Below are 25,861 nucleotides of genomic sequence, written 5' to 3'. Positions count from 1 at the left end.
ACTTCAACTTTTTATTGCGTTCACTTTCAAAATGGTGGCTCTAATGGTTTGATTAGTATGACCTGCGATGAATTTCTTATTGAAATAAATGTATACCTGAACTCTTTATTGCATTCAACGCACCAGGCACAGCGCCAATAACCAAACCACGCACCTCCACGCAATTTGAACAGCAGTGTGTACCATTCGACACACCTGCAACCTCCACGCACGCTGGCGTTTCACCTCAACACACGCAGCAATCTCCAGCACTGGTCATATGCACCAGCAACCTTCACGCGCACTGGCGATTCACCTAATCTACAACATGAAGGCTTTACTCAGCAGCTCCTTCAGCACACAGACTCCAGGACGCCACGCACAGCAATTAGCAGCACCAACACTCCAACATTGCTCTGATACCACTTGTTGGAGATCAGATGCACAACAACTAATTTAACATATACTCAGCAAATAACTCATGCACATAAAGACACAACAATTAACGTGGTTCACCCAACCAATCTGGGCTATGTCCACCAAACATAGGCATTGGCAATTCTTTATTAATCAAATAGGAGATTACATAAATCAAATCCTCACAAACTCTCACACTACAAAAACAATCCATATGGATACCTGTTTTATAGCAAGGAGAATCTAACTGCCTCATAAATCCTCTCACATCAAATTTAGGATGCATTAACTCCCTCCCAACAACCTGGAGCTAATCTAGCAACTAATTCCTATTGTTGTCACACATTAGATATTTTTGCCTAATTTATGAAACAAAAAATCTCAACAACGCGCAAAGGAGACATTCATGGAAGCTAAGAAGAGCTTCATGGAGGCCTCCACTTCAGGTAGTAAGGATCAACCAGAGCCATGAATGGATCCAATGCTCACTACCTTCCTTAAGACATGCATGAAATTGCTACGCGACAACAAAGGAAATTAAGGGACTATAGGAGCTGATCACTACGTGTGCGGGGTCAGGAGAACCAAGCGTAGTTCGAAAATTAGGGAAGCATGCATAGTGCACTGGAAGCGAAATGAGGTTGACTACACAGATTGGTGAATATGAAATGGATCAGGTAATCCTAGATCTAGGTTCAGATGTGAATGTATTACCGAACCAAACATGGGAACGCATGGGTAGGGCCACATTACAATGGTCCCCTATTCATTTACGAATGGTGAACCAACAAAATATTTTTCCCATGGGGAGGTTGCAAGGGGTAACAGTTGATATTGAAGGCATGAGCACACAAGCAAATTTTGAAGTAATAAAAATTGTCGATGACAACAATCCCTATCCTGTGTTATTATGAATAGACTGGGCCACCAATATGAATTGAGTTATCAACCTAAAGAAGCGCAAAATGATCTTCGAGAAAAAGTCACTACGCATAGTAGTCCCACTGTACCCAACCGAAGGAGTGTTCTACACTGAACTAGTGCGTGATGATGATCTTGATTGTATTTACAAGATAACTACATGAGACCAAGATTCGGTGAATCCAACTGCAGATGGGAGGATCTCGTGGGAGCGTGAAAGCTCCTGCACTTCAAATTCAAATCAAGAAGTATTGTGTTGGCAGAATTGGTTGCATAAAGTGACAACGCTGAATTGCAACATGATGATTAGATCATTGGGTTTGCTTAAAACTAGAGGCAAGAGAGTTGTTGTCATATGATGGATTGATAACGGTGGACGAATTCCTGAGAAAATTTCAAAGTGCAGCACCAGAACAGCAGCGGTTCGATGTGTTGAAGTGGGCACTGTGCACAACACCCGCACAATGGTTGGGTACACATTAAGGAAATTTTGAGGACTCGCGCAGATGTAGAAGGATGATGTGCCTATGATTTGGAAGCCCCCAACTTTGAAAAAAAGTTGGTCAGCAAGGATGAAACAACTTGCGCACCCACCTTTATCGATGGGTACAGAAATGTGTTGTGCAACCCACACAAGCACACCCCAAATTCAGTATCGAAAATCGGAACATGACACAGCAGCAAGAGAGGCAATGCGCATCACAAATATTCCACGTAGAAGCATTCAAGAAGGTATGTGCAGTCCTCAATAGGGTTCACCGGGCTAGATGAACTGATTGGGACCTGCATGTACCAGTGGTTCGATGGGCCTATAAGGCCATGTGCAAAAACCTGAGCGCGGAGATGATTCTAAAGCTAAGGAGCATGGTTGAGACCATAATTTTGGAGGAAAGGAATTCTCACACAATAGATTTCACAGTTGGGGTAGTACACGAGACCCGTAGAAAAGAATTATGTAGTTACAGGAAGAAATTCAGCGAGGGAACCTTAAGCTTCAAAAACTCGGAAAATGTCAGGTACGACTGAGGAAGAAAATCATGTTAATGGATGTAGAGATCAGAAAACTAGAAAACGAAATCACGCAAGCATGTCTCGTCAATAAACTAAGAATGATAGGACAAGATTTGGGCAGCCATATGGTGAGCACCATTATTGCAGCAATAATGTTGCAATTCCTGGGCTTCCCTACTTTACTTTCATCAACTTGATAGTTCATAACAAACTTGGAAGCGACGGTGTTGTATGCACAAGTATTAGCTCTTACGGCAAGCTGTCACTTGGTTAGTTGGCGCAAGTTCGCTAAGAGATTAAACCAATTTCTATGAATTGTCAAAAGAATCTTTTAACTTTGATGAAAGAGAGCTAACACTAAAGAGGCTACTCTACTTGTAGAAAGAGAAGGAAAACTGAAATGTGATGAAAACCCTAGTAAACCCTAGCAAACCCTAATTTACCCACTAACCCTACTGTTGTAGGAAAAGAGATCAAAACTAATGAAATGAGTGCCATTGACTACTAAAAAGGTAAATTTCATTTATTCAAGCTACTTCTGAAAAGAAATGAGAATGAAACATCCTTTTGTGCTTTTGAGTGTTTTTATGTGAAACTATTATGCTTGTGATTGTACAGAGGTTTGGTGGCGAAGGAAGATGGATTTGGTTGTTGCAGAGGTGGACGAAGGTGTGGAGAGGTCCTAAGAAGCCCCTAGTACCCTTCTAAAGACTTCCATAGTGATCAGACTTCGAAAAATCACTCACAGGAAATTCTATAGAAGGCTGTAGGGGATCTACAGGAGCTAAATTTGGAGTTTTAAAGGTGGGAAAATGATGGGAAAGGGGAACTGAAGGCTAGATGAATGTGTTGAGGTGCCTAGAACTTGCTAAGGAAGATCAAGAATGAATGTGATGGTTGGATTTGTTCAAATCGCAAGAAAAAATCTTATGGAGAAAAACATAGAAATTAGGGAAGATTGGAGAAATGTTGCGAATGACTTGGGAAATCTATGAGAAGTGAGTTGGTGCTGGCTATTTTATGGATGGATGGTGAGCTGAGATGTCCTACAAGAGATCTACACATTTACTTATCAAAATTGATCAAAGAAAGAACTAACTATATCATGAAAACAAAACTTTTTCTAGCTTGACCTAATTTTTGACCTACAAACAGAAAATGTTGAACAGTAACCTGTGAATAGAAAATCATGTAGAGAGAACTATGGTAAAAGAACAAAAAATGATCTAAGCAACTAAATCTGAACCAATATATCAATCTTCCGAAATCAATTTATCACACTAGCATTTGCATGGAAGAGCAAAAACTGTGTTTTTGGTGGCAGTAGAAGTGCCTTGACCTCAAGTCATAGTCCCAAGAAGGGAGAAAGGAGATCAGGGCATAATTTTAGCCTTTTCTAATCTTATCTTGTCACTGCAGTAACCTACTGGAGTAACTGAAACAAAAACAACTATGCTAACCATGAAAAGCAACCTAATCTAACAGAAGAACATGAATCTATGCAAAAAAAATTAACTTATGAACTGAAGCAAAACCATATAAGTACACAGTAGGAGGTTCTAGGAAGCTTGGGTTGGGCCCTAACCGAAGAGCTTCAGGCCTTTGAAAGAGATCAGTGCTGGCTCAAAAACTGTTTCATCTTCATTATAAAAAATAACAGTTACATTACATAAACTATTCTCAAAAGGAACTTGAAAATGAGTTGAACACAATGCTTCACAAAAGTGCGAAAGTAAACTAATAACTAGCTAACCTACTAAGGATATAAGCCTCCTTATTTATACAAATGGATTCCTCCAATAGTCCTCCTAAAATCAAGGAACTTGGCTTCCCATAACTGGAGATAAACAATAGTCCTTCTTTACTTGCTCGGCTACACCTTGGAATCATCCATGTGGACCTTTGTGCTTCGAGTTGCTGATGGAGGACTCGAGGAAAGGGATCATAAATGAAGGAGAAGTCCCCCTAAAAATCCTCTTCCCTGTTTTACTCAATTTTTTGTTTCCATTTTCTCATAAATCCCTTGACTTTGTCCAAAATTGGCCCAAAACTCTGCATATAGCACACATTAGACTACATGGTAAAGTGACTAACCCGATTCACTCTATTAGCATAAATATATTCAAAAACATGCATTAAATAATGAGAATGGTGGATTAAGTTGAAATAAGAGGCAAAATGAGCACATATAATTACCCATTTCTAGGGCTCATCACCATACTATTGCATTAGAAGAGCGTCACCAAGAATTTGGGACCCTACTATCATGGCTCCAACCGCACCTTACCAGACGAAGTAACTAGGGGAGCGCACCGTGTAAGGAAGAACGCGCAGTGCTAACTGTAAGAAGGATAATTGAGGAGTGCCTAAGGACTAGGCTAGAAGGTGAGTTGAAGTCTTTCATAGGTGGTGCGGCCACCTGACTAGCCATCTGAAGCATAGTCTCAGCGCTCCAAGCAGTTGAAAGAGAGCGTGGGACTATAAAAGAGTCTGTGTGGGAGATGCACGATAAGGAGGTTGTGCATAGGATCAGTATGTCACAAGGGTTGTGCCTGCACAGAGGTGGCTGCGCTGCCATGCGGGTAGGCTGGGAGGTGACCGTCAGTGTCACTGTTCATGACAAGATGTCCAATTTAAGGCAAAAAGGAGCAGGCGGTGGGCAATTAAGACACAAAGTCAGAACTAGATTTGGGATGATCTACCACCAATCTAGCATTAAAGGGCTGAATATGGGGGTAATGGTTGAATTTGAATTCAAAAATACCTATAAATCACAGGTGGCTATCTAGTGAACAACCCTTTGCATTTTGAGAATTCAGTTGTTGCGCTATCAAGTGGGTATGGACCTTACGAATTTGGAGGCTTTGAGAGCAAGTTCAGTGTTTGAGACATTGACGAAGGAGATGCAGGACTTCCTGAATGGATGATGTCGACAACTGAGGAAGCCACGCAGAGCCCTACGCTGCAGGTGGGGGATGCACCGAAAATTCCAAAATTTCCCCAGAAGCTAAGGCCTAAAATAGATTCGCAGGTAGCAGGACTAGTCCACATGTCTCTGCAAAATCCATGGTTTGGTAAACTTTCTATGGAAGACAAGGGCAAGACTATTAATCTTGGGATAGATGATGAGGAGGAGGACTTCCAAGCTTTCATAGAAGAGATCGAGGTGGATGAATAAATGGGAGTGGACATTCATCTGGTGTGTGCTGCAGCAAAACTACCCAAGTATGTCCCTCCACAGAAATGGAAAGCAAAAGTACCCAAGGATTTGGATGTCATTAAGAGCGCACTCCAATCCCCGCTTCTTCCAGATGGAATTTTGTTTGAAGGTTTGGTTTCGGACCACGTGCCCACGAAGAAATTTGAATATCGGGACCTCACAGATAGCATTCGTGAGGTCACTAGGGAAATGCTCCAGGAAGTGATGACAGAGTAGCAGAATGTGTTGGGGACCCTCAGGGCGCAACTGCAACAACTTTAGGTGCTGCCCCCACAGAAGGGAATGGTAGCCGCTTATGGTTCCATAGGTACATCGGCAATGGATCAGTTGCTACGGGCCAATATGGATAACACCGTTGCGGTGCCAGAAGGAGCATTGATAGCAGACAACACAGAGAATAGAGCCGCGGTGGGCCAGATCAAGGGACTTGGCCTAAACTTTACTGCCCTCCCGCGGGATATACTACACCAGCTATAGGATGGAGCGACAACAGAACTCCACGCTAGGGAAGGACACGTTGTACAAATACTCAGCGAACAACGAATAAACATTGAGTAGCTTAGTCTATAACGCGGTGAAGCACTGGAGCAGAATCAGAAACTGGAGCCGATAGTAGAGGAAGCATGTCACCGCACTCTGGAGCTAGAAATTGCGATAGACCTACCAGTAGGAGTGTGGATTCACAAATTGGCCAGTGGATTCCATGAGGCAAAAGAGGAAGCAATGAGGATATAGCTGGACCTCAACCTTTAGATTACCGAACTATGATTAAAGTGCAGTCATCCATGCCCCCGAACTTTACGGAACAACGCATTAGCGCTATCCAAACAGGGTTGGAGGAAACAGGACAGGCAGTGCAGAACTATACTATGATGTTGGAAGAATCCCTCGCGGTCCTCACTTCCTTAGATGAGGACCCCACCATACAGTGCCTAGAAACAGAAGCAAGAGAGTTTCAAGTACAGTATGATAGTGTATGAAATGGAGCAGACAATTATTCTGACCCATTGGTTGGCGAAGCTACAACAAGAGAAGGCATTGGAGGAACAGGTGGATGCTGCGTGAGACGAATAGGCAGTACTTAAAGCACGCATCTAGCCTTGGATTGATGAGGCCTTTCACATCACTACCGATATTGAAGGAAATCTTGTACAAATGAAGGTGATGCATGGCTTAAGATAGGGATCTGCCCTTGACAACGAGCATTTAGAGGAAAGAGTAGAGTAGATCCAGCAGATGGCAGAACAGTGTTGCTGTGGGGGAAAGTATCCAACTCGGAATGACCCTAACCCACTCTAAGGGTGACAGTTCCTTAGCAACAGCTAAAAGCAAAGCTATCTAAAGTTTCTTCTTTATGACATGCAAGAGATAGAAGGAAGAGATCCACTTACCGATGTCTTGCGCAAATGGTCGATCCAATCTCCTCTATTCGCCGCTTGCTCCCAGCTCCAAGTCTTTTCACGGGCCCAGCTACACGAGATCCTGCAAACAAGACAAAGAAAGGAAACTACAAGAGGCATGCATTCATAACTGATTCAAGGATTAGCATAAATCAAGTACGCAAGTAAGACAATACATCATTGAAACACATGCGAATAGAAGAACCTCAAATGCTTTATTGATATATGGAAGTAAGGTTCAGGCGGTGATACAACCATGAGACGTCCAATCCAGCATCACCTTCCTCACGGAGAGAAATCTCTTCTTCACCTCCCTCAAGCAATCACCCAATGCTCACAACTGTAAACCAACAGCAATTCTTTGCACAAAATTCCGGCCTCCAGATCCCATGGGATGAGATCCTTATATAGAGTTTTGGAGTGAAGATAAGTCAGCTTGATGTGTGACTTGTTGTCCTCTTCAACTCCAGTTGTTCTTCAGTTCTTCACTTGGAGTTTCTGTCTTCCACTTGGAGTTTTAGAAGCTCTTAACTCATCATTAGGCGAATCTTATGATCATGTGTCTTTTTGGAAGCTTCCTGGGCACTGGCACATTGAGAAAAAGATTCCTCCACATGTCCAAGTACGCCCAACGCAGGTAGCCTTTGTTGCACCTGCTATGCAGCGCAGGTAGCCCTTGTTGCACTTGCTATGCAGCGCAGGTAGCCTTTGGAGCAACTGCTTTGATCCAAAATTGACCTGTTTTTGAGTGTTTTTCAGTGGAGAACTAATTTGCAGTGCTGTGGTTTGCTGACCTTGCTCCTCTAAGGGTAAGAACAACATGTTTAGGGACTTTGGATCCCTTAGATTATTGACATTTCATTCTCTATGCTGTAAGGCACAAAAATGTCTATAACAGTTTCCCCCTAAAGTATGAGGTCATTTATCGGGTGAAATGCTTTATTAGGAGGATCCGAAGTTCATTCAATCGCCGGGAGGTGACCTGTAACAAAATACAATACAATAAATTATCTTTTCATACTTTCTTTTCATGATCTAGCTAATGCGGGCATTTCCCATGATCAGCTTTATAAATACATTTGCCGTACATAAACAGACGATCGTCTGATAAGAGACGGATAATTCTCTGCTTTTAATTATCATCCTTTTAGTAGGATGCTCATCTGCTGCACATGTCTATGTTTTTATCTCCTGAATATATATCGCAGCCCGGATGGATGAAACTAGATCCGGGGTCTTCAAACTTGTCCGATCTTCACTTTAGTACAAGTCGATCCATGTGAGAATTTCTTGAAGTCGAACATGGAAAGACATCGCTTGATTACCAGTCAATAATGTAAACTGTTAACAAGCGCGAGAGGAATCACCGATAATGATGATGACCCTCAAGGTACTACAGCACAATTCACGTGGTGTGAATATAGGATCTGACGTCGAACACCACACAAAGTCTCCTGGTCGAAGGTCATTAATGTATACCTATCGCCGGGAGTGAGAAACTTGCCATTGACGCATGCAAGCTTCAAAGTACTGAGGGGGTGTCCCTAGATCAACTTCTTGGATAATGAGCTGATGTCGACAAGAAGTGATCCGTCAAAGGAGGGCCTTAATGAATCCCACATCAGTGACACGGAACGGAGCTAGTGATGATGGTGAAAACGATCTGTGAAATATGATTCAGGGTGGCGGTCATGGAAGGATGAAAGATGATGTACGGTAGTGGATGGGACCCGGTTGACACTTTCTGAATGACATCTCTTGAACATATAACGACACTGATGTGATGGATCGGTAGCATTACCCCATGTATGGATGGTATGGCGAGACCATGGTGAAGGGACCGGTGAATGATAATAACCCAACCCGATATTTATGGAGGCAAAAGTGTCATGTTCAAGAGCGACTTGCTACCATTAAGCTTTCAGGTTCTCCCAATTTTTCCCCAGTCATTTCTGACCAGTACCTCTTTATTTTTGTCAAGCTTGAGGAGGATAACATATGCTTGTTCTATAACCTGCCCTTCGGGCAAGCCCATCGCTATGTTTTAACGAGCTTAACGATAGGGAAACTCGTTCTCGTCTAAAGACAAGTTTGTCGCTATCTAATATTTTTAACGAGCCGAGCGACAAAGACAACTCGGTCCTTTTCATTTTTAGAGAGTCTGAAAAGGGTACATAAAGTAGACTCCAGGGGTCTTTTTTCGTCATCTAATCCCTTAAGTCCGAAAAAGTATAAAACAATACAGAAGGGATGAATGTTCGATATCTTTATCGAGCCGAACTAGACAAGCGCTCGATCTTTTTGTGCACTAATCCCTCAGGTCCAAAAAGATTAAAATCTAGAGGAGGGATAGCTCTTCCGGTCCTTTTAACGAGCTGGAAGGCAAAAACTCGGAAAACTTTTCATTTTTTACGAGTCAGTGAAAAGAGGTCAAAGAAGACTCGTATTTTGAGGAACGAGTGATAAACAGGGATAGCAGCAGATTCCAGGTACAGGTTGGAATTTTCCAATCATGGCAGTATTACAAGGATGGCTAAGTGGGATCACTCTTCGCAGTTGTTCCTCAAAATAGGTAAACAATCAAGTGGATGTGAATGATCGGCAAAATGAAAAGTGGAGGTGACGGTGCACAAACACGACCAAGGCTTTTATGGCTGATGAATTTACGGTCTCAAATGGTTATTTACCGGTTCATTTTTTCTGAATGAGCTTGAACACTGGGGGAAGCCTGCTCACAAGCTTATGTTTATTTTTTAACGAGCATGAATTTCCGCAACAAAACTGCTCGAATCTTGCGTTTATTTTTTAACGAGCATGAACTTTGCCAAAACTGCTCGTTTGATAAGATCAAATTCATATTTTACCATGACTAGCTTTTTCTTTTTCAGAGATAGCACTGTATCATCAATTGATGCAACAAACTTTGTTAGAAACGGATAACATGAAGTAAAAATACTAATATTCCACTTTGAATTACGTAAAAAGCAATTTAAAAGATGTTTTTACCTCTCATTTTACCATTTCGTGTGCATTTGGTTTGTTGGAGCTTTGGAGGTGCCTCTTCCTCTTGATTTTTCACCAGCTGATTTCGGGAGATTCTGTGGACGATTTTCAGCGCCGTTTCCACCAGGTAGGAGCTAAACCCTAGCTCTATCTTTTCATGGTCTTATTTCTCAGTTTTATGCTTGTTTTCCTGCCCCCATGAGCCCTTGGGGTTTCCTTAGGGCGCTCTGCCATCAGCGCAGGTACCCTATATCGAAACCTGCATTGGGGGTGCTCATTTCCAAAGGCAGTTTGTCTCCCAACGCAGGTGAGACCCTTCCCTACCTGCGTTGGGCACAGAAAACCTCTTGGTTGCACAATTTTTTATGAGATTTTTGCCATTTTCTTCACTGAGTTAGGGATCTTACTCCTCCTGTTGTTTGTTTTGCAGAGTTTATTGGAGCAGAATGAATCTTACGTGGCGAGAACAAGAGCATGAAGAGGAGGACATGATTGCCCTCCATGATCATGTTACCGTGAGCGCGTTGCGGAACTATGGCTTGCTAAAATTCTTCCGCATATCTAGCATGAGGGCACAAATACGTTTACTGCAGTACCTGCTTGATGCTTGGGATCCTGTTAACCAAGTGTTCCATATTAGGGGCAAGTCCATCCCTCTGACCATAGTGGACATTTACTTCTTGACTGGGTTGTCAAGGCGGGGTGCCCACATTTCCTTGTCCGGTTCGGCCCGAGGGAGTGATTCCGTGAAAGATTATATCCGTCAGTATTGCAGGGAGGGATCTCAGCCGAGCAGAGACGACAAGATCTCTATCTATGATGTCACTGACAGGTCTGTCAGGTCTATTCCATACACGATTTGTAGGATGGCCGGTAGTGCATCCCCTCATGTTGCGAACAGGTCATATGTGCAGCACGCCCTGGAGTGTCTTCAGCCGAAAGTTTTTAACTGGTGTGATGCAGTACTAGTTCAGATGAAAAACCAGTTGACCAAAGTAAAGGACAGGAGACTGAAGAATTTTGGCTTTGGTTCAGTTTTGACTGCCTTCGCTTTGGAGAAGATACCCTTGATGCAACCTCAGTACATTGTTCTCGACTTGCCATCTCCCACTGCGCCACGCATGCAGAGGTGGGTTGACCACATGGCTAGACATGTGGGTCAATCTAAGATTACTTTTACTGATGCCTTCTGTAGCTGGTTTGAGCGGCAGGATATGGCTTTTTCCGAGTATCCATATATTGGCATGGACTTCCGAGGTGATCCGGATTTGGTACTACCGGATGGTGAGCAGTGGGGTGATCTTGGTAAATATTTTGACCTTATCACTGTTTACTGTTTTTATTTATAATGTCCTTGTGCTTTACTCTATCAAGACTCTAATCAAACTCATGTGTGCATGCAGATGTGGGCCCCGTCCGTCCAGCAGTTCGTCCAAGAGCTCCGGCCGCTGCCCCCGCAGGGGAGGCTCCTGGGAGAGCTATTCTCCGTGACCTTGACTTGGCCGAGACTCTTACAGCTGTGCAGGAACAGGTCGAGGGTCTTACCCTTGGGATTCCGGATGTACGGATCGACGAGTTGCCTCTACGATTGCAGCGACATACTGTTGGTGTTCCTAGATGATGGTCTCGTCTTCTGCGCATGATTGCACAGGCCGTGGCATGTTATCATGAGCATCACTAGGCTAGGGTGCCCCCCAGCCATTTTTGAGTTTTGGGGTCATATGACCGATTTTGTCTTGGTTACAGAACATTACATGTAAACCGTAAACAGTTATATATATTTTTGATTTTCGGGGTTTATTCCAGTTTTTATGTGATCCATGTATGAAACATTGATGATGCTTCTCATTTTATCAATTTTGCAGATGTCTATCTAACAAATAGTTTGCTAATGAGTCGGTTAATGTGTTTACGTTTTTGGAAATGTTTTGATATTGGATAAAATCAAACTGTCTTTCCAAGATTTTAACTCTTAGGAACTTGCGATAAATAGCTGGATTTCGGACAGAGTAGGTACCATTGAGCTGTAGTACCACGAGCTGTGAGTCTAGCCTGACGACTAGCCGGCGTATGCCACGGGTGATGGCACCAGAGAGGAGCTCTATCAACGTGCTATACTCAGCGATATTATTTGTTGATTGACCAATACATACCCCCCTGAAACTCACTAACTCGCCGCTTGGGTTAAAAATGGCCCATGCTGCAGAGGATAGGTTCCTCGAACTACGACTCGCTCCGTCAGCATATCCAACCCACGGTTCCAATGGATTTGACATCTGCAATAAGTGTAAAAAGCAGATTACTTAAACCGGAACAAATGCTTTAGCGAAAACAAAAATGTAACAAAAGCATACAGGTTACTATTAGGCATAGTAACGCTTAAGGTACAACCCGTTGCGGGGTTGCGCCAGTGGAACTCCGTCATAATCTACCAACTCGTAGGCACCTTTTGCTAACACACTTTTAACAATATAAGGGCCCATCCATAAGGACTTGAATTTCCCAGCTCCCAATTTATCGGATTCTTGGTCATAAAGCAAGACCAAATCACCTTCCGAGAAGACACGGGGTTTGACATTTTTGTCGAACTGCGCTTTGACTCGTTTCTTGTGGGCTTCGCTGGCCAAGGCGGCATCACGACGGGTTTCATCCAACTGGATTAATTCCAAGAAACGAGCTTCTTCTTCCGAGGTTCTGGGGAGGAGATCAATTGCGAGTTTAAGGGACGAAATTTCACACTGGATTGGTAGGATCGCCTCCAGGCCATACACCAGTTGAAACGGTGTGAACCTAGTGGCATTCCTTACCGATGTTCGTTAGGCCCACAAAGCCGAGTACAGGATCAAATGCCATCTTCTTTTGTGAACCCCCACCATCCTTTGCAGCATGCGCTTCAGGACTTTGTTGATCGCTTCAACTTGTCCGTTAGCTTGCGGATAGTACGGAGTAGAGCTGTCGTGAGACAATCCTAGTTTGGCAGTTAATTCAACCATCATGTGATTGCGAAAATGTGATCCATGATCTGTTACTATGGCCTGTGGTACGCCGAATCTGGCGACTACATGATTAAAAAAGAATAGGGCTGCTGTTTCACCAGTGTTATCCAATGTAGGCATCGCCTCGGCCCATTTGGTAAAATAGTCAACTGCGACTATAATATACCCATGCCCCCCGGTCGAGGTGGGGTTACATTGCATGAAATCGATGCCCCATTTGGCGAAAGGCCCCACAGCTATTATTGGCTGTAAAGGAGCGGGGGGTCTTCTGGTTTTGCTATCAAAAATATGACATGCATGGCAACTTCTAACTGCGGTTATGCAATCTTTGAACATGGTTGGCCAGAAGTATCCTGCTCGTAAGATTCTTTGTGCTGTAGCATATCCAGATTGATGCCCCCCATAGGTGCCTGAATGACATTCATTCAGGGCTTTTTCGGCCTCCTCATGGGTGAGACACCTTCTCAGGACCGTATCGACACCACGACGGTAAAGCGTATCACCGACGATCATGTAGTCTTTTGCTTGGTATCGAATGCGTTTTTGTTCTGAGTGAGAGGTGTCTGGCCGAAACTTTTGGGTTTGGAGATAAACTATTATATCTCCATACCACTCATCACTCGCTGATATCAGAAACAAGCTTTCGTCCACGATCGATTCTTTGGATGTTTCATCGTTGGACGATGATGGGAGATCGCATAATAATTCTGCGAAAACTAAAGCTTTCTTTGATTTGGATTTCACAAATTCCAGATCAAACTCTTGAAGGATAGCTATCCACTTTGAATATTTGCCCCCAAGCAACTGTCGCGACAGTATATAAGTAATGGGGTTGCAATCTGACAATACGGTGGTCTTCCTAAAGAGGACATAATGCCGAAATCTTTGTATCGCTTGAACAACCGCTAATGCTAGCTTTTCAACATGAGAATATTTACTTTCTGTATCATTTAAGTTTTTACTTAAATAATATATAGGGTGTTCAATTCCATCGACTTCTTGAACTAAAACCATTGCTATAGTCGTATCTGCTGCAGCCAGATACAGGTTAAAGTCCCTTAGATAGTCTGGGGCATACATTAATGATGCTTTGACTAGCGCTTCTTTCAAAGCATCAAAGGAAGCTTGTGCAACCTGGTCCCAGACGAAAGGTACATCCTTTTTCAGGAGACGGGTATAACCTTTAGCAAGTTCTGCGTAATTTGGAATGAACCTCCTCAGAAAGTTTGCTTTCCCTTGGAGTTTCTGAATCTGAAGCAAGTTCGAAGGTGGAGGCAAATTAATGATTGCCTGCACCTTGCAAGGGTCGAGATGAATCCCATCCTTGGAGACTATAAAGCCAAGTAAACGACCAGAACTGACGCAAAACACACATTTGTGCGGATTGAGTTTATCTTGTAGTGTCGGCAACGTAGAAATATTGCTCTTAAATGTTGCGGATGATCAGTCCGCTTTTGCGAATGAGCTGGAAGATCATTGAGATAAGGTTGAACGATGTTCTTGATGTCATGGAAAGCATAATTCATTGCTCTCTGAAACGTCGCCCCTGTGTTCTTTAAACTAAAGGGTAATTTTCAATAAGCGAATGTGCCCCACGGATAAATAAATGCAGTCTTTGACTGGTCCTGTGGGCGGATATTAATTTGATTATACCCGGAAAATCCGTCCATAAACGAAAAGATTTCACATCCGGCGCATTCATCAATTATCTGGTCGATGAAGGGTGTAGGGTAGTTGTCCTTTGGACAAGCTTGATTTACATCCCTATAATCGACGCACACTTGTATTGTTCCTTGTTTTTTCATAACTGGGACAATATTCGATACCCAATCGGTTAGAGGAACCGGGTAGATGAAACCAGCATGGAGAAGTTTCTCAACTTCTGCTTTAATGGCAGCGGCTTTCTTGGGGTGCACCTGCCGAAGCCGTTGTCTTACTGGTTTGACATCAGGATACATCTTAATTTCATGTTCAACGATACTCGAGTCAATGCCTGGCATTTCATCATATGACCAAGCAAAGACATCTCTAAATTCGCGGAAAAGAGCTTTATATATTTCTTGTTCTGAAGGGGAACAACCTTTGCCGACATAAATATTCTCTACAATGTTTGTTTTGGTCGAGATATTTATGGCTATAGTCTCTTCTATATTGGATAGGTTTCTCTCGGAATCCACCGTATTTACAGTATTTGTTAGGAACTCAAATACTGAAGGGTGATACAGGTCGCCTTGAGTATCTTCCTTAGGAAGGGAACGATGGTGGTTATCATCCCATGGTGCCCCCTCAATCCACATTGATTGCAGGATTCCTTCGTCACTTGCATGCACTCGTGACCAAGGATCCAAAGGGGTACCACATTCTCCTGACCTATCTACCCAAATGCTTGACGCGCATTGGTTTGGGCTCGCCTCCCATGCCTGAAACATTGATTGCTACAATATTTCGATTGGGCTCGGGTGCAAGACCATTGCCCGACCCATGACGACTTTGTCTTTTGCGACCTTCGTGGAAGATATCATGTTGCAGGTAGCCACCAATGGTACATTTCCTATGTACGTATGATTTGGTAGCGAGAAAGTCCCCATCATCGTGGGGTCTTTCAACAGGCCTACTCCTATATCTTGAATTGAATGGTCGCTCTCATGGATCATGGGAATGCTTCCCGTAACTTGTGAACCATTAAGGAGGAAGTTCTGTTGGTCGACGACCGTAATCCCTCCTTCAAACGGGAAAGCGATCTTCCTAAAATAAGTCGACACGACAGCTGCCATGGCATAAATCCATGGTCTTCCCAGTAGGATGTTGTAATCTAGATTTCCATCTATGACTTCAACATCAATCTCTACTGTTTTTCCACCTAGTTCAACTTTCAAGTTACTTAGGATACCGTAAGGGGTATATGTCCTACCGTCGAAAGCCTTTAGTGTTGTCGAAGATCTCGACAAGGTTGGTGACCCTAGCGTTTTCTAGCAGCTCATCGACATAATACATGTCGATGCTCCCTCGTCAATAATTGTTCTGTGAACAGTTTTGTTGAGGGCCTTTACTTGAATCAGGAAAGCTAGCTGAGCTGGTAACTGAGGGTCATACCCTTTGTGATCAAAGGACACAAGATTGGAATCCTTAGGATCAACCCCCCCTATTGCCGATAACAATGCCTGCCTTTGGGATGGACAATTTTGTAGTACTTCTAGAGTCGACATAACGGATGGCGATTGAGCCAAATCTTCTACTATGTTATAATGCTGCACCGCTCTGGCACGAGGATTAAACGTCGACTTGTGTACTACACCCTTAGGTGGTTTTATCGTTAATTCTGGCATTATTGGTGGGACAACTTCCGTCGAAGTCGTTGTCGAACTACTAGGTTGATCTTTACCTTTTTCGTTTGACAGTTGCAGATTCCCGTAATCTTTGTTCCTTGTTGAAATCAAAGCATCATTTTGCTGCTTAGAGATCGACAACATCAGCACTTGCGACGGGGAAGCATTTCCACTATCAACCATATTTTGACCTGGATTGGGAAATGGATCAGTCAGCACAGTCGGGTTCTTTGGAATTTTAAAGAATCTCTTGAGCTCAGCTTTGTATGGACAATCTGGTGTCTTGTGATCTTCGTCACATATCATACAGGGCCATTTCTTTTTCCCTTTCTCAGGAGAGTTAGAAGAAGTTTTTTCAGGTGACGGGTCATCCTGTTGCTTCTTCTTCCCTTTGTTTTGCTTCTTCTTGCTTCCTGGTTGATTGGTTTCTTTGCCTTTATCTGCTGATATGGCATTTACTTCTGAAGCAAGAATCTCTTCATAGGCATTTCGATCTGAAGTCTTATGGGCTTTCTAAGGTGAAGCCTTTTTCGACTTCGCGCTTGCAGTGCCAATCACGCCATCTCCGGCATGAGAGTCAATATTCGATTTAGGAGGGGGAGGAATTGAAAATTCAGGTCTGGGGGCATCATGTATTTTGTCATAGAGCGTGCCAGACTGAGTATATACCAAGTCTAAATATTGAGCATGAGCAATGACTTGCTCCTCTGTTACGACTCCCCCCTTGGCCACATCCTCCGTTATAGCTGGAAGCAGTGACTTTATAAACCATTCAGCTAGTAGCTGATCAGGAACGTATGTTTTCACCATCCTACGACGGCGACGCCACTCATGTATATGATCAGATATGTGAGTAGCTGTCGTCTGTTTGAAGTTGGTCAGTATCTCGGTTCCTGTTTCATACCTGATAGGTAATTGAAAATGGGTTAAGAAAGTCGTGGCTAAGGAACTGAAATTGTCGAAAGAGGCTCTTGGCAATTCTATATACCATTTGGCCGCCGGACCTGTCAATGTCCTCTGGAAGAGGCGAAGTCTTATCGAATCATCGTTCAGAGTGTTCGATGAACACCACAGATGAAAAGTCATGACGTGATTCGACGGGTCTTCACCCGGATTTCCATTGAATTTAGGAATGTCGGAGGGAAGTTTGTGAGGAATCGCTGGCCACCAAGGGGCATAAGCAATCGGATCGTTTGTCAACCGATGTAAATCGGGTAACTCCAAAGTTGCCACGAATGGCAGCTGTTGACTCAGGTTAGGCGAAGCGTACCCAGGATACGACGGAATCGCCTGAGCAGTTGGTCTTTGCATACCAGCATAATGTAATTGATGCTGATATGATTGATACGGTTGATGGACTACTCCACCATAGAGTGGTTGGTTTTGACCGTACTGTAGGTACGGTTGTCCATTGTTCGCAAAAATTTGCTGCTCGGTACCTTGGTACACTTGCTGGAACTGCGGTTGTTGATACTGCACCAACCATGGTTGTGATACCATTGGTTGTTGTGCGATGCTTACCACTGGGCCAAGATGAGGGGTGAGGGTACCCGTTTGTGCTTGTGTCGCCCCGCCAGTCGGCGATTGCGGTTGGGTTGCAGTGTCAAAGGGTTGTTGCATTACAACCTGAGAAAACTGAGGTTGACATGCAACAGGTATCGTTTGAACTTGCGACACAGTCACAATTGCTGGTGTCGTCGGGATGTTCGTCACAGGCATTTGTTGTTGCATAGAATACACAACTCTTGGTTGCTGGGGTAGCATAGGAATCCAACCACTTGCAGTTATTCCAGTATAACCTGAATATGGTTGTGAACTCCCGTATGGGTAACCTCCCGGAGGGGGTAATGAAAAGGCATATTGCCCCCCATACGGTGGTGGTCCGGAACCGAGAGGATTTATTACACCTCGAGGACCGGATTGCCCCAACTGATTTCCAAAAGGATCAATCTGTTGAGTTCCAACATAGGAGTTACCGGGCATTATCCCGGGAGAACAAACAGGAACAGACCATACTGTCGTCATGGCCCCCGAAGGGACCCCCTCCAGTTGTTGAGAGTTAGGGACAGATGGTATGCCGGCGAACATTGTCGGAATGACTGCAGGGAGTTCTGCCGTCGCTGTGTCATTTGGCACAGTCCTAGATGTTGACGGTTGTTCAGACATTTTGAGTCTATCCAGCAGATTGCCTAGTGATTCTTCAGGAACTTCTCTGGGTGATAGGCTAGCTTCTGATGCAGTAGGAAGTAGAGTGATCCCTGCTCCAAAATGTGTTGGAGTAGTTTCTTGCGGATCTTCTACAATCTCTTCTATTGCGATCAGACCGGGTGGAAGAGGGAGACCGTCAGGTCCGTAGAATATCTCTGGTGCCGAAGAAGGGGTTGTTTCGACAGCGACAGTTGTTTGAGGAGCAAGACTCTCTGAACCGATCACTAATGGACCTGATTCAGTAACACAAGTATTTGCTTTCAGACTAGGATCAGTGTTACTGTCCTTCTGGGGCTGTTGAACTTCTTCAATAGGGGGAGGGTTTCCAGAAATGTTTGGAGTAACTGGAACCTCAGATTTCGTTGGAACACCTGTTCTAACTTTGACAGGAGATTTGGAACCAGTTGAACGAGGTCGCTTTGCCCGGGTTGTTTTCGATTTCGGGGACAAAGACGTTTGTCTTGTGTTCCTCCGCGAACGATGGTTCATCGATTGACTTTCTTCCACGATTGCGGATTACTTGATCAACCAACAATGCACAGGGTAAAATGTGTTTTCGAATTGAATTAATTTTAGACGCTTTTAAGACACAACTTGCTTTTTCATGTTTTAAGAGTCGAGAAAAAGCTAAAGATGACTCTAGTCTCCTTCGATGTATTAACGAGCCCGAAGTGACAAATGCTCGGATGGACTTTTTCAGTTATAGAGTTTGAAAAAGGCCAAAAGAAACTACTCTGGAGTTCTAGGCAAGGGTGTGCCAAACCTTTCGCGAAACCACAGAATACGTTTTACGGTACGAGTGGTCGATCTTCGTGAATGCTGTGTTCACTGCATCGCGATCAGTAGGGCGGTCGACACGGCTTCCTATGGATAAAGGCTTTGTTCCTATAGGGGTCCCCCAATATATGCGACGGTACGCGGGGGCACAAGTCCGTATTAGTGCTATCATCCCTCAGGAGGAATCACCCACCTTCGTAGAGATCGACGGTCACTATGTTTAACGACGCCGGCTCACGTCTCTACCTAGACCTCTACTGTGTTTCGTTATGTTTCAAAGCGTTGTTAGATAAATTCAGTTCTTTTTAGGTTGATCTTGCTTAGCAGTTTGCCTTTATGGATCACCACGTGATGTATGATACAACTCCTAAATGCAGTCTAAGAATGATAAGCAAGCTTTTTTCAATTCTTTCAACTTATGAAAAACTTAACTACTGAAGGAAAAGAAAGACATCATCTTTTCAAACAGATCATAGAGCACACACTGATGCACTTTCCTAAATCGACATGCAAACTGTCAAAATGCACATGCACAATGCAAGTATTTCTTTTCTTCTTCCTTAATGTTGATGTATTACAAAAAGAAAGTTGTTGTATAATTTCGAATTCGATTTCAAGCGGAAGAAAACAAGTTTATGTCCAATAATCAAAAGAACACCTTCAGATTCACTCGTTTCAACACAAGAAATACTGAAATTCGAACCATATAACGAAAGAAAATGCTCAAGCAGCTATGAACAGCAATAAACTAACTCTTAGAATCACAATGACACTTTCTCACAGGTCTAGATCCAAGAGGTCATAGCAAGACTAGTTCACTTTCGCTACGGGAAACTGTGAATGACAGCAAGAAATACAATAAGAACAATCACGGTTTCTTCATACAACTGAGGCGGAATGAAGGCAAAGAGAAGTGGTTTTAGCTGGGTATACAGGTTGACAACAGGCTGCAAAAACAATACTGAAAACTAGGCAACAGACAGTGGGGAATCCCAGTTGCACAAGGCAAAACTGGATCAGCGCAGGTGCTGCACTGTCAATCTGAGATGCAGCGCAGGTAGCCCCTTCGGGACCTGCGTTGCAGTGCAGGTAGCCTTTGTTGCAGCTGCAATGATGAGACAACTCTCGTCTCTCTCAGATTCTGGGTCACAGTTTGCTCAAAAATCAATGGTTTTTGGCCAAATCAGAGGCTATCAGTCAAGTATACACTAGAGGGTGATTAAAGGAAGATGAACACTATCACAAAGAGCTACAAAGAGTCCTTGTGGATCAGCTCTTCAGATCATAAACATGCCCAACACTGGGCTAGAGTAGCTGCCCTCTACTTTGCATTTGAAGGACTCGAATGCAGTTCGATTCGGTACTCCCTTTGTTTAAGAAATGAATAGCAAGAAACACAAGCTACCAACAAGACACGATCCCCAGCGGAGTCGCCAGTCTATTGTGGGGGAAAGTATCCAACTCGGAATGACCCTAACCCACTCTAAGGGTGACAGTTCCTTAGCAACAGCTGAAAGCAAAGCTATCTAAAGTTTCTTCTTTATGACATGCAAGAGATAGAAGGAAGAGATCCACTTACCGATGTCTTGCACAAATGGTCGATCCAATCTCCTCTATTCGCCGCTTGCTCCCAGCTCCAAGTCTTTTCACGGGCCCAGCTGCACGAGATCCTGCAAACAAGACAAAGAAAGGAAACTACAAGAGGCATGCATTCATAACTGATTCAAGGATTAGCATAAATCAAATACGCAAGTAAGACAATACATCATTGAAACACATGCGAATAGAAGAACCTCAAATGCTTTATTGATATATGGAAGTAAGGTTCAGGCGGTGATACAACCATGAGAGGTCCAATCCAGCATCACCTTCCCGACGGAGAGAAATCTCTTCTTCACCTCCCTCAAGCAATCACCCAATGCTCACAACTGTAAACCAACAACAATTCTTTGCACAAAATTCCGGCCTCCAGATCCCATGGGATGAGATCCTTATATAGAGTTTTGGAGTGAAGATAAGTCAGCTTGATGTGTGACTTGTTGTCCTCTTCAACTCCAGTTGTTCTTCAGTTCTTCACTTGGAGTTTCTGTCTTCCACTTGGAGTTTTAGAAGCTCTTAACTCATCATTAGGCGAATCTTATGATCAAGTGTCTTTTTGGAAGCTTCATGGGCACTGGCACATTGAGAAAAAGATTCCTCCACATGTCCAAGTACGCCCAACGCAGGTAGCCTTTGTTGCACCTGCTATGCAGCGCAGGTAGCCCTTGTTGCACTTGCTATGCAGTGCAGGTAGCCTTTGGAGCAGCTGCTTTGATCCAAAATTGACCTGTTTTTGAGTGTTTTTCAGTGGAGAACTGATTTGCAGTGCTGTGGTTTGCTGACCTTGTTCCTCTAAGGGTAAGAACAACATGTTTAGGGACTTTGGATCCCTTAGATTATTGACATTTCATGCTCTATGTTGTAAGGCACAAAAATGTCTATAACAAGTGTGTTGCGGAACTTCGCGCAGCACAGGAATAGTTGGAGGGGCTTCGTGCCAATATCGCTGCACCAGCGTGGTGACTTAGGATGAGTCACGATGATTGTCTTGGGTGTAGGCTTCAACCCCATACAGAAATTACCTGCATATGAATTCTAAAACACAGAAAAATAAACAATACGAGAGCATAACACATAAAACAAATATACACAGAGATTTTCCCACTGGATCCCAAAACCGGGACTACCAACTTAATTTTTCATTATGTTCCTTTCAATGTTATAATAAATATTTATACATGTTGAAGCATCCAATACCATGGACCGAAAAACCATCGCGTCCAAAAAACATGTGCAAAAATCATGCACAAAACCATAGGTGGGTCCACCCAACCTAACATAGGGTCCAAAACCTAAATTTTCCAGGGCACTGCCCTAGACCCCATAAAGTGGGGTTACAGGTGCCCCTCAAACCCCCTATTAACTACGTGGAAAGAATATAACACAACCCAACATTCTCCCACTTGTTTCTTTCTTTCCATAGGGGGCCACAAGAGAGCTTAGTCATTTTCCCAGCCCTGAAATGCCCATTGTCTCTCTAAACCAAGAGAAATTCTCAGAGCACAAAAATTTTTTCAATGCATCCGTAGTATTCTTCAAAGTTTCCACCTTTACCAGCAACACCTTTTTGTCTTCTATCATATCCCTCACAAAGTGATACTGAACATCAATGTGCTTTGTCTTTGAATGATATGCGGGGTTCTTTGCCAAGAAAATTGAACTTTGGCTATCACAGTCTATCCTTATAGCTTCCTATACTAACCCCATACTTGAACACAATCTCTGCAACCAAACTGCTTCCTTGCTTGCATGAGTGGCTACCATGTATTTTTCCTCTGTAGTTGATAGGGCCACTACAGATCGTTTCTTACTCATCCAACTAACTACACCTCCAAATAGGTTAAACACATACCCACTTGTAGATCTTCTCTGATCCAAATCTCCAACCTAGTCTGCATCAACAAAGCCACGAATATCCAACACTCTACCCAATACTGGTCTTCCTTGGTAGCACAGACCATAATTAATAGTACCACGCAAATACCTGAAAACCCGCTTCATTTTTGTCGAGTGCTCCTTCCCTGGTTTTGACATAAACCTGCTCAATACTCCCACTACATGTGGAATGTTTGGTCTAGTATAGACCATTGCATACATCAGTCTACCGACTACACTTGCATATGGAACTTGGGACATGTTATCTTCCTCTTCTTGTGTCTTGGGACATTTTGCAGTAGACAACCTCACACCTATAGGAATAGGAACCTTCACCAGTTTACTATCCTGCATATTAAACCTTTGCAGTATTGTCTCGACATACTTCCTATGGTTTAACCAGAGCTTCCTCTTTGCCTGATCTCTTTTAATTTCCATGCCCAAAATATAGTTTGCAGCACCAAGATCTTTCATGTCGAATTTGGAGGACAATTGGGTCTTCAAATCCTGGATGATTTATTTGTCATTTCCAACCAACAACATATCATCCACATACAAGACCAGATAAATAACACGGTCACCAATTAATTTAAAATACACATAGTGATCTTCTTTGCTTCTGGTGAAGCCAAGTCCCCATATAAATGTATCAAATTTCTGATACCACATCCTTGGTGATTGTTTTAACCAATATAGAGACTTCTTTAACTTACATACCAGTTCTTTCTTACCCTTCACCACAAAGCCTTCAGGTTGCTTCATGTAGATTTCCTCTTCCAGATCCCCGTGAAGAAATGATGTCTTCGTATCCATCTGTTCTACCTCAAAATCAAAAGCAACATCAATAGATAAAAGTAATCTAATATAAGTTACCATGGCAACAGGAGAAAAAATATCACCAAAATCAATTCCCGGCACCTGGGAATAACCTTTTTCTACCAACCAAACTTTGTATTTCTCCACTTTTCCTTTTGCATTTGTCTTCTTTTTGAACACCCATTTGGTGCCAATGGGTTTCCTTCCAGTGGGAAAATCCAACAGATCCCAAGCCTCATTTTTGTGCAAAGATGCCATTTCATCAACCATGGCCTCTTTCTACAGTTTTCCATCCTCTGAATCTATTGCTTCCTTCATAGTTCTAGGATCATCGTCAGTAATAGATAAAGCAAAATTTGAACAGAAAGTAGATAGACTATACCTTTCAAGCTGCCTTCTTTCTCAAATTGATCTTCCCATAGCCGGAGTTTGTGGCTCTTCATCTTTTGATTCCTCCTCTGCTGTAGAGTCTGATTCTTCCTCCTTTCGCTCAAAATCTATCTTCTCAGGTTCCTTTGGTTGGACTTCATGTTTAATAACATCTTTCACCTCTCTGAACACCACATCTTGGCTGTACATAACCTTCCTTATTACTGGGTTCCAAAGCTTATAACTCTTTAAACCATCCTTATACCCAATGAATATGCACTTTTCAAATTTAATATCCAACTTTGTTCTTTTCTCCTTTGGAACATGTACATATGCATCACATCCAAATACCCTCAGATGTGAAAGAGAGGGTTTCTTACCAATCCATAACTCTTGTGGAGTCTTATCCTCCAATGATAATGAAGGTGACCTATTGACCAGGTGTTGTGGTCACCAACAACCCCCCTCTTTGTTTGATATTAGTAATAACATCAAGCAAAGGGGGACCCTTAACCAAAAAATCCAAAAAAATATTTTTGTTTGAAAAACCTTTTGTATTAACTCCCTAAGAGCTATATCGCGTCGCAAAGGAAAAAGGAGTGCTTTCCCAAAGCGCATAAACACACTGAGGAGGAGCGACGCGAGAACTCATCACATCGCGTGCATTAAAGGCGCTCAAAAGGGGAAAACCTAAGAAGCCGTCGACGGCCGATATGCAACGTCGCACGTCGCAATGTCGCATAAGCAGCACAAAGTGACAAAGCGAAAAACCTTGCGACCTTGCGATATTGCGATATGCGATCTGCGACCTGCGATCTATTGTGTGCGACAAATGAGACTATCAATCGCTGCGATACCACTTATTTACATCGCAATCTTCGATGCTGCGATGCAAATCGCGGAAGCCATTCGTCGCAGACATTCCTCGGCATGATCTGTGAGCCTAAAAGTATGTGTGCACCTTACGGGAAATTAATGATTGTACGCCTGTGTATCCAAAGATGATTATGTTGCGTTTTTCGAAGAGTCAAGTCATAATGGGTGACATGATTATGCATTCATTAGAACTTAATTGCTTTCATGTCAATCTTTTCTTCTGTCTCTTTTCATTTACGTGAACTATAAGTCAGCAACTGATATAAATCTATATGCAGGAAACATCTAAGGAAAAGCGCCAGCACTAGAAGAACAGAGAGGAGATGACTTCGCAGATGGATACCGCATACAGCAGGACTGCGGATCCCAGAGTATAACTCAACAAATGCTAATGGAAATGGGCTATATATGACTCAGAGTCAAAGGCGCACAAAAGCAAAGCGTTTATGAAAGATCCTGAGTCCCAAATTGGGTAAAGCAAAAAGAAAAACGCTTAAGGGGAAAGACGTCTCAGAAAAGCCTAGAACAAAGGATGGAAACAAGTTTCAATTGAGAAAATCATTCAGGCAACAAAATCCCCAGCTCATTGAGTCATTTGCATGGTCGGAAACCGAAATAGCAATAGCATAATCAGTTTGAAAGAAATCTGAGTTGTACTAAATATACACGTCGTGAAGACACTCCTCCAGAAGAACACTTTCAAAAATATCTTCTAGTTTGTCAGAAAGAGGTGCCAGCTCTTGTTATTTCTAATTTTCAAGCTTGAACAAAAGGAAAGGACAAGCAGCCGACTCTTTCACAGTGAACAGCGCATCGCTTACAGCACTAAGGAGCAGATATAGAAATGGTTAGAAATTAGATTCAGTTTTTAGAAATAAATTTGTTTTAGTAAAAGGGCGGTCATTTGAAGCCATTCCATAAATTTGTGTAATTAAAATTAGCCGGTTAGTAGTATTTAACCCTTCTCGTTGCATTGGAGAAGGGTCCGGAAATTTGTCAAAAAACTTGTCCTTAGAACATGCACTTTTGCACCCTCGGAGGGGGTTTTTGATGAATGGACAGATCAAC

The 25,861-nt window shown here is 43.0% G+C and overlaps 1 protein-coding gene across 1 annotated transcript in view; it reads right to left on the bottom strand.

Annotated features, from left to right (window-relative positions):
* Positions 1–300: 300 nt before the first annotated feature.
* The window catches only part of LOC149170652 (ethylene-responsive transcription factor 3-like), a 69,698-nt gene continuing 44,137 nt past the window's right edge, over positions 301–25,861 (bottom strand). The window contains exon 2 of the mRNA XM_089425669.1: positions 301–430. Within this exon, the coding sequence (XP_089281795.1) occupies positions 301–430 (130 nt within the window). The remainder of the gene's footprint in view (positions 431–25,861) is intronic.

Source organism: Pinus tabuliformis, chromosome 4_2 (genome assembly GCF_031772625.1).
Source record: "Pinus tabuliformis cultivar Carrire ecotype Pingquan chromosome 4_2, CPIR1, whole genome shotgun sequence".
Taxonomy (NCBI): Eukaryota; Viridiplantae; Streptophyta; class Pinopsida; order Pinales; family Pinaceae; genus Pinus; species Pinus tabuliformis.
Note: the sequence above shows the minus strand (reverse complement) of the source record. Positions and strands in the feature narration are given on the sequence as shown.